The 12,305-nt window shown below is 39.3% G+C and overlaps 1 protein-coding gene across 3 annotated transcripts in view; it reads right to left on the bottom strand.

The window, feature by feature from the left end:
• Positions 1 to 130: 130 nt before the first annotated feature.
• The window catches only part of Vipas39 (VPS33B interacting protein, apical-basolateral polarity regulator, spe-39 homolog), a 32,977-nt gene continuing 20,802 nt past the window's right edge, over positions 131 to 12,305 (bottom strand). For all 3 annotated transcript variants that reach the window (XM_013155349.3, XM_003472448.5, XM_063241567.1), the window contains 8 exons: positions 12,164 to 12,239; positions 11,501 to 11,635; positions 10,758 to 10,799; positions 10,342 to 10,431; positions 3,337 to 3,423; positions 2,667 to 2,756; positions 1,823 to 1,927; positions 131 to 1,102 (listed from right to left, as the gene is read on the bottom strand). In XM_013155349.3, coding sequence (XP_013010803.1) covers positions 1,082 to 1,102; positions 1,823 to 1,927; positions 2,667 to 2,756; positions 3,337 to 3,423; positions 10,342 to 10,431; positions 10,758 to 10,799; positions 11,501 to 11,635; positions 12,164 to 12,239 — 646 coding nt within the window. In that variant the 3' untranslated portion in view covers positions 131 to 1,081. The remainder of the gene's footprint in view (positions 1,103 to 1,822; positions 1,928 to 2,666; positions 2,757 to 3,336; positions 3,424 to 10,341; positions 10,432 to 10,757; positions 10,800 to 11,500; positions 11,636 to 12,163; positions 12,240 to 12,305) is intronic.

Here is a 12,305-nt window from a genome sequence, read left to right as displayed (position 1 = left end):
CAGCCCAATTCTGCCATAACCTGCCTGACAGGAGCTAAGAGGCCACTACATGCAGTCATGAACACAGACCAGATACTGAACAATCATTTCACCATTCTGCACGAAATGACTGGGCAAGGAAGAGAAGGCACCAAGGACAAAATGGCTTTATTAGGAGTCTAGGCATGTCCGGAAAGCCCAGCTGAGTCACAGAAAAGAGGCTGACATTGGTGCAGGGCAGAAACTAGCATTACAGAACATCCTTTCAAAAGTCGAGTGTGAATATAAAACCTCCATCTATATATTCTCACAGATATGCTGCCCAGATGAAACTTCTGAACCCTTCTGGCGAAATAAATAATGAAATCTTCCTAAAGGGGAAAACTCTCCAGCACTGCTGGAGATCCATGTAAATTGTGGATCTGGGAGAGAAGAAGAAGAGGGCTATTTTATTACCCAAACAAGGTCATCTCAGTGTGCAGCTGAGAGAGGAACCCTAAATTTTTGGACAAATTGTAGACTGAAGCAGCAGCGGGACACTTGCTGAAGAAACACAACATCTGGGCAATGTCTGTCACAAAGTGGAGGGCTCTGCGCAGTCTAGCTTAGGTGTGACTCCAGCAGGGCCTGACAATACTGGCACCCTTCCTGGGGTGCTTGGAAGACAGTCATGTAGGTTCTGTTGTGACTTCCTTCACAGCAAAACTGTTAATGCCCATAATTAGCTTAATAGAATGGAGTAGCCACCCTGTGACACCTCTTCCTCTTAGTCTGGGAAACATCCTTTTTGAAGCAGTCACTTTTCTCAAACCAAGAAAGATCTTACCCAATATTGACTCCCACCTTCACTTGAGCACCAGGTAGAGAGTATCCTTCTCTTGAGTCAAAGTGTTAGATCTTGGCCCTTAGATGATGTGCCTTAGACAGAAAAATCAGTCTGAAGCTACGTGTGCCAGGGGCTGGTTTCTGTTCCAAGAGTGGGCACTGCCCGCCGATGAGGGGCCCCAGTGACGTGATGCTGTAACTCTCCTGAAGAAGAGCTCTCTACTTTCATAGACAGGAGGGGAAGAAATGAGGCAGGTTTCAGGGAGGCTAGTGCCCCTCAATTCTTCCATCGAATTTGCTGTGGGAAGAGCAAACAATGAACATGTGTGATCAGTTTCCACTTATCCTTACACAGTAGAGGGAATATAGTAAATCAAGGCTCATAAGGAACTGATACTAGAAAAAGAAAAAGAAGGGTTAAACTGGGGAGAATTTTTTTTTTAATACTTTGGTGTGTTCACTTGGGAAGAGATGGATTAAACATCTTTCTGTATTTTACAGAAGGTCTGATTTAGGGCACTTACTCTAGTCTGTTCTCCTCAGGACCAAGATCCTCTAGCTTTATGTTAGCATCTCGTACATGTTAAGAAACTAAGTTCCATGATAACAGAAAGCTCAGTAATTTCATACTATGAGAGACGAACCAGCTGTACTCTCCAAACAACAGGTGTCTATTTTAGTCTTATTTCCAAAAGGTAAACTGCATCCATTCTCAGGAAATTATACAGTCTGGATATTCTGAATCTGTGACATTTGTTTTATAGTTGTAAGTCTCTGCTAAGTTTAACAATAACCAAAGCATCACAGTCAAATCTCAATCTGAGGCTTGTAGATACCCTTCCATTAGCCTGCACTTCAGGAGCAATTACTTCTGTTTGTAGCAGTGCTTCTGACATCTGAGGCCATAGGCAAATCTTATATTCATGTGGCCCACTTAGTCCTGGAAGCACATATTTGATACTACTTTGTGAGCCATCTACGTCCCAGGATCACGAGGGGTACATGTATAGCCGCTCACCGAGCTGCTGAGAATGGCATCAATTTTCTCCTCCTCTGCAGATCCTTTGTCTACCTTGCTCCTATACGCAAGCAACTGCTGACGATCCTTCAGGTCTCGGTAGGTCTGTGCAACAAAACAGATAATACAAACCCAACCCAGCCTTCTCTATGAGGGGACTGTTATTTTTTTTGTCACTCTCACATTGACCCAAAGTTCAAGGAGAGGACAAGAGGCTACAGTGGGATAAAAGTTAGGTCACCTACAGTACGCTGTACCCAGTTCTCTTTAGGAGCTATTACCTGACAGGGGCACTGTTTTTGTGCAGTGAGATAACATGAAGTAAGGTACCCACAGAACTTCATTCTGGAGTGAAGTCGGCAGAGCTTTTTCACTTAATCAGTTCTGATTACTCTAAATGCAACGAATTATAAAAGCACAGCGAAACCTACCAGAATGCTGGGAAATTATGACTATGGATCTCTTGTCTCTGTCTAATCAATCAAAACTCATACAATCATTTCAGGATTTTTTTTTTTTTTTTTTTTGGGTACCAGGAATCAAACTCATGGCCTTGCACAAGCTAGGCAGGTACTGTGGCCCTGAGCTATATCCCCAGATCCTTTTGTTTTGTGTTTTAAGACAGGGTCTCACTATGTAGGTGAGTCTGGTCCTGAACTCTCTATGTAGCCCTGGGTGCCCTTCAACTCACAGTAATCCTCCTGACTAATCCCTTCCAAATGCTGGGATTACAGGCATGCAACACCACACCTGGTTTCTATTTCAGGATTTTTAACAGGGAATATTGTAATCCCCCACTATCCTCCTAGGATTGGACTCAGGTTCTCGTTTGTTGGGAACTCACATCAATGACAACATCATGGCACTTGAACTTCGTGGCTAAATTCAACTTTGTGTCCACATCTTCCACCAGATTGACATACTCTTGTAAAATCTGCGGGAAAAGATACTTCTGATTAAATGATTCTCAGACCTATAAAACCCAAAACTCTACAAATAGGGGGAAAAAGTTCGAAAGAAGGCAAATTAGTTTAGTATCTAACGTTTACAATTCCTACCATCAACAATAAAACTAGTCTGGTAATAGGCAATGAGAGGACACTAGGCAGCACGTCCCTGCTGCCTCAGGAGAGAAGGGAAGGAGCACAAACCTCCTCTTCATACAGCCAGATTCACAGGGCCCCTTTCTAGAGCTATCCCATGCTGTCCCCATTGTTCCTTCACGTCCCTTCTTAGCAAGTTCTCTTCAGGGATCATTTAAACTGTACATCAGTTCTCCACATGACTAAACATACTAGATGCTCCTCCTAGAGGGCACAGTCTGGGATTAAACATTCTAAAGGGAACAGAACATGCCTCACTAGGCTTTTCTATCTCAAAGCCCAGTGCAGCAAACAATATGCTGCCATTAAGGGAAAACCAGAATGGATCAAGCCTCCATCGCTGAACGATAATGGGCTAAAAATCAGGTCACCTACAGTACCCTGTACTCACTTCTCTTTAGGAGCTGTTACCTGGACAGGGGCACTGTTTTTGTGCAAAATTTCCACAACTCGATGGAAGCCAATGGGTGCTCGCTTCTTCGTGTATCCCAACCAGTTCTGAAAAATGAAGGTGGGAGAACTATGTGTAGGCCAAACACAGTCAACACACTCCGAGCTGGTCTCTCTGTGGTCAGAGCAGAGTAATGTGGAAGAAAGGTGAGTACACGGGGGAGAGGAATAAGAAATGGTGAGAGATGAAGTCCTCAAAAAGTCCAAGTATTTTAGAGGTGAGAAAGAGTCAAAGGCATAAAACAAAGTTCTTAGAGTTTTAGACACTACCTGTGAAAAAAGTCTGTGAAATACTAATAAATGAGGTATTACTTCTATAAATTTATCTGTGTAGATAAATCGTAATTTCGGCAAAGACATAGAAGTTAGGATTTATCTACATAGATGTTCACTTATAAATTCATGAAGAAAGGTTTGGAAAGCTACTGATCAGACTTTTAATAGTGTTCACCTTAAAGAAGGTGCTGAGGGAAGGTAGACAATGAAAGAGAAACTTTTAAAAAAAGCTTTTTTGGGCCTGAGATTTAGCTCAGCGGCATAAGCACCTGCCTGGCAAGCATGAGGTTGTGAGTTTGATCCCCGGTTAAAAAACAAAAAAACTTTTTGGCCAGCCGTGGTAGCACACAGGGAGACAGAGACAGGAAAATCACTGCGAGTTTAACACCAGCCTGGGCTACAAAGTTAGTTTAAGGCCAGTCTAAACTACATAGCGAGACTCTGTCTCAAAAAACATATAAATAAATAAATAAATAAATAAATAAACATTTTTTAAAAACCCAACTTTTTATTGAATGCTAGGAATACAATCAACCCCTGAGCCACATTCTCCAATCTTTTCACTACATATAACCATGTTTGATTTTGATAGATATATTTGGCTTTGGTAGTCATATAATTAATTAACAAGGAGGAAAAACAAAATTCTCAAACCCATAATATAAAAAAATTGATACTTAAAATATATACTGATTTACATGGAATTACAAACAATCCCAAAGAGCCAAAGAAATCCTTAGAAAGAAAAACAGGGACTTCCGGGAGAACATGGCGGGGGACTTCCGGGAGAACATGGCGGACAGATAACAGCAACTACCAGAGGCTCTCTGAAAGACTCGGCTCAGAAGCCAGGAATGGTGCGGACTAAGGAGACATAAGCAGGTGGAGATATGCTCTGCTGACTCAGGAACGAACTGGGCTGAGAGAAGCCAACTTAGAATGCAGTCCTGGTGCTAAAACAGGAACAGAAAAGACTCGGTGTGGAGGCTGGAACCGCGCCATTGTAAGCCGCGATTTGGGTTTCCCGCCGCGCGGCGGCTGGCTGCCTCTACAGTGGCTCGGCAAGGAGAGAGACGCACAGAAGCTCTGAGAACGGCAATCTGCAAACGGCAGGGAGGCGTGCACTGACTTGTGGTGAGGTGAGTGAGAGAAACTGACACTCTACCACAGTTTGACTCCAGCAGAGGACTTTCTGGGCCCGAGCAGTCCTGCGGGAGCAGGGCGCGGTGGCGACTCCTGCCACACATCCCCCTCTCGGGCTGGATTGGTGAAAAGTGCCTGGCCTGCGTGACGCTGCCGGCGGACCTGGTAGGCTGTCCCAACCCAGATCCCAGAGCCTGACGGTGGCCGGGAGGGGAGACGCGTAGGCTGCCTGGTCCGTAACTCCCTGGTGCGCAGCGGTGAGCGGGAACACCTAGCTGGCGCAATTCGATCAGGCTGTGGCTGACTGGGAGAGAAGCTGGGCCTCTTATATAAGCTTGCATATATAAGGAACAGAGAAGAAGAGGCAGCATGGGAAGAGGCAGCAACAAGAAAGGCTCCTCGGCCCCCAATTCTGAGAAACAGGCAATAGCAGACACCGCACCAATACACATAAGGCACCATATAGAGAGCCTCATAGACCAATTCAGGAATGAAGTTATCAACGACCTGAAGCTAGAAGTATGCAGAATAGTTAGAGAAATGCTAAGTACCACCCAAGAAAAAACAGGTGGTGGAATGGAAGAACAGAAAAAAAGGGGAGAATTGTTTGATGGAGAAAACAGAGAAAGCATAGAATACGTGAAGCAGGTTCAAAGGGACTACCAAGATACTAAGAAGTCTATAGAAGACTGGCATAACAGCTTGAAAGAAACTAAGGACAGACTATCTGAACTGGAGGGCAGACTTGTAATATGGGAGAATGAAATGAAAAACTTCTTAAAAATAACAAAGAAACAAACAGCAATAATACAAAGACAAGAAGATGATAAGAGGATCCATAACTTAAGGATTAAGAACATAAAAGAAGTAGGGACACAAACAAGTGAACTACAAAAGCTATTCACAGAAATAATCCAGGAGAATTTTCCTAATTTAGCAAAGGGTAAAGATACTCAGATGTATGAGGCATACAGGACCCCAGCTACCTACAACCCAAACAGAGAAACACCCAGGCATATAATAATAAAAATTCCAGAAATTCAATACAAGAACAGAATATTAAAAGCTGTAAGAGACAAGAAACAGACCACTTACAAGGGAACACCCATCAGAATTACAGCAGATTTCTCTGCACAAACCATCAAATCACGAAGAGCGTGGGGGGAAATAATTCAAGCTTTGAAAGATAATAATCTCCAGCCAAGATTGAGATATCCTGCACAACTGTCCCTGGAAATTGATGGAAAAACAAGGTGCTTCCAGGATAAAGAGGAACTGGGGGAATTTGCAACCACCAATTCAACTCTACAGAGAGTATTGCAGGATATTCTAAAAAAAGAAAAATACAAAGAATCCAGAAATAATGGCAGAGAGGCCACAGCGAATGGAGCAGAGAACAAAATGAAGAAGACAAACTGACAGCTACTGACAGAAAAAGAGCTTAACAGAAATGAGGCAGAGAAGATTGGATGATAGGAACAGCTATTTTGGAGAAAATGACATCTTAATAGGTAATACTGATTTAGTATCATCTTGTTTTGAAGTCTCATCTAGCTTTTGTCCTTCTGTCTCCAATGGTCTAAATAGGCTGTATCTTATTGGATTTTATTATGTATGATAGTATAAGCAAAAACCTTTTAAAGACAAGGAGATTATACAGAAACCATTGTTCATTTTCTGTTAGTCGATTCTAAATACTCTGTAATGCTGTCATTCTCTTGAATGGTTTTACATTGTTTTGATATACTTAATGCTACAGTATACGAAGTTGTACTCAAGGATTTCAAAGAAAGAAACAATATGGTAACTACTTTTAGGTTAGGATTATCTGGTGGTGAAACACTATTCTGCTTAAATGGTTATGCTTTGATCTGCGCTGTTTCGTTGTTATGCCCTCTTTTATCTCAATCTCCACTCCATTATTTACTTTTTTATCTTTATCCTTTTAATTAAAGAAAAAAAATAGCAGGATATATTATAGTAACCCACTTTGACTTTTCATTACCTTGATTTAAAGCCCTGTATTACTCTCACCATCTGGTTTTTAACTGATGTTCCCCTATTCTGTTTTGCTGGATAGTATCAGGTTCGAAAGTTTAGGCATCAGCTGTGAAGATAATGAGATTCATTATGACGCCCATTCTTGTTGACTTTTATCTACTTTTGAAGACCTACAATGTCTCCAATGTTTTGGTTTTGTCGGTTTTATTCTTTACTGTTTTGTTCAATTGTATTATAACTAATGATATAGGCAATTCTATTAGAGATAGCAGGAGGCATTATGGTAACCATTGTTGATCACCTTGTATTATGTTTTTACATTATCTATAATGTCCACCCTTTTGACTTGACCGATTCTGTTCTGTTATGTCACATTTGGTTTTACTCTCTTCCAAAACAGTAATAAGAACCGTGGGAGCAATGAAACCCAAAATGTGTAATAGTCATGGTACAAAAGAGAGGAAAAGAAAGTGCTCCAAACTATATAACTGCATGTATATTTAAGTGTATAAGATAGAAAATGATATCACAGAGTTTTATTGGATCAATGAACAGAACTGTTTGCAGTATCATTGATGGAATGTCCACTTTACAAGCTTTAATTTTGTGACTTGAACAATTATTTCTAAGATGACAATATGTAATCCATTAACTAGTGATTTCCTACTGTTCATTTTTTTTCTGTAAATCTGTATAACTTGTACCCTTTCCCTGCTTTTTTTTTCTTTTCTCCTTAAATAAAATTAAAAAAAAAAAAAAAAAGAAAAACAAAGTTATAAGTGTCATATGACCTGATTTCAGATTACATTATAAAGTTACAATAATCAAAACAATATGTCCCTAGCATAAAACACAGATTAGTAAAACAGAAAAAGAGAAATAAACCTAAGCATTTATGGGCAACTCATTTCCAACAAGAGGATCAAGAAGACACATGGGAAAAGGTAGTCTCTTCAAGAACAATGCTAGAAGCCAGGTATGGTGGTGTGTGCCAGTAATTCTAGCAGTTGGGAGCCTGAGGTAGGAGGATCACTGCGAATTTGAGGCCAGCCTGGGCTACAAAGAGAGTTCAAGGCCAGCCTGAATTGTATAGTGAAACTGTGTCTCAAAAAACAAAACAAAAACACCATTATGAAAACTAGATTTTTGAATGCCAAAGAACAAAATTGGACTCTTACTATACACAAAACTTAATTTAAAACAGACAAAATATATAAATATAAGGCCTAAAACCATCAAATGCTTATAAAGAAACAGAGGAAAGATCTTTGACATTAGATTTGGCAATAGTTTTTGAATATTATCCCAAAAGCTAAGGCAATAAAAACAAAAGTAAATAAATAAATGAGACTGTATCAAACTAAAAAGCTTCTACCAATCAAACAAAACAAAGTTAAAAGACAACCTATAGGGGCTGGGGATTTAGCTCAGCAGCATAAGCACCTGCCTTAAGCAGGCAGTCATGAGTTCGATCCCTGGTACCAATAAAACCGAAAAAGACAACCTATAAATCTGGAGAAAATATTTGCAAACTCTGTGTCTGAGAACTTACACAATTCAACAGCTTCAGAAAAACAACCTAACTAATAAGTGGGCAAAGGACCTGAATGGGCATTTCTCCAAAAAAGAAAGGTAAATGAAATAAAACAGACACACAAATTTAAATGCTGCATGATTTCTCTTATACTGGTATGAAAAACCCAAAATATAAACAAAGAGCAAAGTAACAGGAAGTAGGGAGATCTTTTTCAGATGGGAAACAGCACAAAAGATGGAAGGAGGGAAAAGATTTAAAAAGTGAATGGAAATAGAGCTTTTTCAAATGGGACAGGGAACAAGAGTTAAAAGGAGCAGGGAGTGGAGGGGATAAAAAGAATTAAAATGTATTATGTACATGTATAAATTTCCCACGACAAATGTAATCATTATATACTACAAATACATACTAATAAAAAATGACATAAAAATGGCCAACATTATATAAAAAGGCACTCAGCACTAATCACCAGGAAAATGTAAAAATCAAAATACTATGAAATATCAGTTCACATCTGTTAGAATAGCTATCACAAAAAAATATAAGCAATAAACTAGTATAGTGACACATGCCTATAATCTCAGCTATGCAGAAGGCTGAGGCAGAAAGATGACATAAAGACCCTGTCTCAAAATAAAGTAAAAACAGGGCTGGGGATATTGACCAGTGGTAATGAGTGCTTGCTTACATATGCAAGGCTCTAGGTTCAATCCTCAGTACTAGATAAGAAAAAAACCAAAAAAACGTACGTAAGTGGTAAATGTTGATGAGGGCATAAAGAAAAGGGAACTGTTATACACTGTTAATCGTAAAACAGACTGATGGGGTCATTATGGAAAAAGAGTATGAAGGTTGATAAAGAAATTAAAAATGGAACTACTATTATTACCCAGTAATCCCTCTCCTGGTATATGCCAAAGGAAATGAAATCACTACCTCATAAAGATCTCTGCATTTCCATATCCATTGTGGTATTACCCATAATAACCAAGATATGAAAGCAAGATTAAATGTTTATCATTAAATGAATGGATAAAGAGAGTATAATGTACAGTATATATGTACTAGACACAGTATTTAGCCTAAGAAGATCTTGCCATTGTGACAGTACGGATCTAATGTACACCACAAGGACTATACTTAGTAATAATAGCACACTGTATAATGAGAACTTACTAAGAGTGAATTTTAGGAGCTACAACCTCCCCCCTCCCACTAACATGTACAATGGGTAACCGAGATTGATATTAACTGGCTTAACTGCTATAATTATTTTATTATATATACCAAAACATTCTGTACACCTTAAAATGTATGCATTCGTTTTCTAAAAATGTAAATCAGTTAAGACATTATGACCAAGTGCAGTACAAGGTCCGTTCTTTATATCCTAAGAGAACATAAATACAAAGATAAACAAAAAACGTGTATTGGCCCAAGGATGTAGCTCAGCAACACAAGTGCCTGCCTGGCAAATACAAAGTCCTGAGTTTGATTCCCAGTACCAAAAAAAAAAAAAAAAAAAAAAAAATTTATAAAGGACTAATTTAAATATGGACATTTAAATGATTTAAATATGAATATATACATAATATATAGCAAATATATATAGCAAATATAATCAATATATGGTATTATCTTAATGTTAAATTTTTTGACATTAAGTGTTAATAATATCATATTTATGTAGAACATGCATGTTTATGTTTAAGGAAAAAGTGTCCACGATATCTGCAGTTTACTTTCACATAGTTTTAAAAAATGTATGTGTCCAAAAAGGAGAAAGGTAGCTAATGTGGCAAAAAAGTAAATAAATTAGGGAAATGGGTGAAGTTTCTTGGCCATTATATATTCTTCCAAGTTTTCATTAGGTTTGAAATTTTGGAAAATAAAACACTGGGAGGAAAAATGTTAAATCAGTAATTGTAATTTATAAAAAAAAAAAAGAAGGTGATGACCCTTCTTTCTCTTAAGACCTCAGAAGCACAGAACAGTTTTAGAGCACCCACCTTTGTCGTGAAGAGGGCATCAACATCATGCCAGGCTCGAAGTTTGGCACGAGCAGCCAGGGCTGTCAGCACATACTGTTTGTCTGGGATCTAGAAGCAGAAATCATGAAAAATTAAAGGAAAGTAAAAAATACATCGATAGAAATGTCTGAGAATTTTAGAGCAGGTAAGTATACCCTGATTAATTTACTGATTCCACCACTTAAAATCACAGGTCATCAAGAACCGCTTACCTCCCCCAAGCACCAGCACTGCAGCACACCAATCAGTGAAAAGGTGCTCTCTTGTGCTACAAATTCATTCTACCTTTAACCTTAAGTAGTAAAGAATCTACTGCACAGGGCTGCCAGGCAACACCCATTACATGTAGTTACTCTGATAATACTTTTACAAAACACTGGCCAATGTATATCTACCTTAAATGTCTTCTTCAGGTTGATGGGACTGCTGAATGTCCCCTAGGAAGAAAGTAGAGGAGGAACTTCAGTAAACAACCCAACCTCCCATTTTTTTCCCTTTTATTAATACATGTTTTCAGTATGTAATGATTACATTCCCTGTGGGAAACTGGTACATGCACGTAACACATTAGGATTCTACTTTTCCCTCTTTCCTCTAATCCTTCATTTTCTTTTCCACCTCTCACTCTGTACTATTTAAACCCAGCAATTAACTTATAAGGAACAACTCCAGAGTCTAATGGGACACAACCTAGCTTATCAAGAACTGGATTAAAATGCCTGGTACTTTTTCCAGTGTTTTGCTAATCCAAATAAGGGGGGAATTGTACAAAATCCAAACTTAAAAAACAAAAGAAAACAAAGAAACCCAGAGCTATCTCACCTACTGCTCATCCCTATGCCAATCCACTGGGAATTATGGAATCTTTGAACACAGATTGTGATGGAAGCTAGCACCAAAGCCAGAATGTGCTATGCCAGCACAGCAGCCCCCTGAAAACTTTCTGTGCAAACCCTTACAAGTATCTTTTTGTCTCTTAGCTCACCCTTGCTGAGAGCCAGGAAAGATCCCAGGTGGACTTCTGAGAACTATATGCATGCACTTTTAACAGAGTACATAAAAATACCGTACTGGACATGAACTATGGTGTTCTGTGCAATGCAAGTTTGTGGGATTTTCTTTCACATTGTGCTTGTACCTCAGCTTCGGTGTAGTGATAGAAGCAGGAGTAAAAAAGTGTTGTCACTAGTGGCATATTGAGGATGGAGGCTTTGCGGGGATGTTTTCGGAAGATCTCAGTCTGTCCAGCTGACTCTAGATGTCGATCATTGGCCTGTGGTAGGGTGAGCCAAGGGGAGAAAAACAACATCCATGAAGCAGCAGTAGGAAAAAACTTTTACTACAGCAATTGTATTTCTCACCCTACCAATGAAGCAAAAAAGAAAAAAAACTGCCTAGGCTATCCCAGGGTTTAAAATACATAAAATGATCATGAAACTAAGTTGGATGAAATGACTAAAGACACGGTGATGACACAGGAGATTTGGGATGAAGAGGAACTACTTCCAGGTCAGCAGCAAATGTGACAAAAAAGCATACCTAAGAACAGCTGAAGGCTGGGGATTGAGCTCAGTGGCAATGTGAGGTCATGAGTTCAATCCCAGGTACAAAAAAAACTATAAAAAACAAACAAACAAAAATAAAACTGAGAAAGGGTATCATGTACAGGGAGGAAATGAAAGACTTATAAAGACTGCAACAGGAAATGACCTTCTATGTCCAAAGCATAGAAGTTTCTAAGACACTGAATGGCTCTGAGCCTGAGCACCAAAGGAGAAACTGTAGAGATGAGGAATCTAACCTCAATAATGATTTGCCGTTCCAGGAGCGTGTAATGGTCTTGTATATGTGCAGAATCTTCTGCTGAAAATGGCAAACTGGTAGAGGGCCAGAAGGTTAGTATCTTTTTCTTATATAGAAAGAAAACATATCCAACTAAACCA

This window comes from Cavia porcellus, unplaced genomic scaffold (genome assembly GCF_034190915.1).
Source record: "Cavia porcellus strain 051 isolate PalLab524CR breed Dunkin Hartley unplaced genomic scaffold, mCavPor4.1 scaffold_31, whole genome shotgun sequence".
In the NCBI taxonomy this organism is placed as follows: Eukaryota; Metazoa; Chordata; class Mammalia; order Rodentia; family Caviidae; genus Cavia; species Cavia porcellus.
The sequence above is the reverse complement of the archived record's forward strand: the minus strand, read 5'-3'. Positions and strand labels throughout refer to the sequence as shown.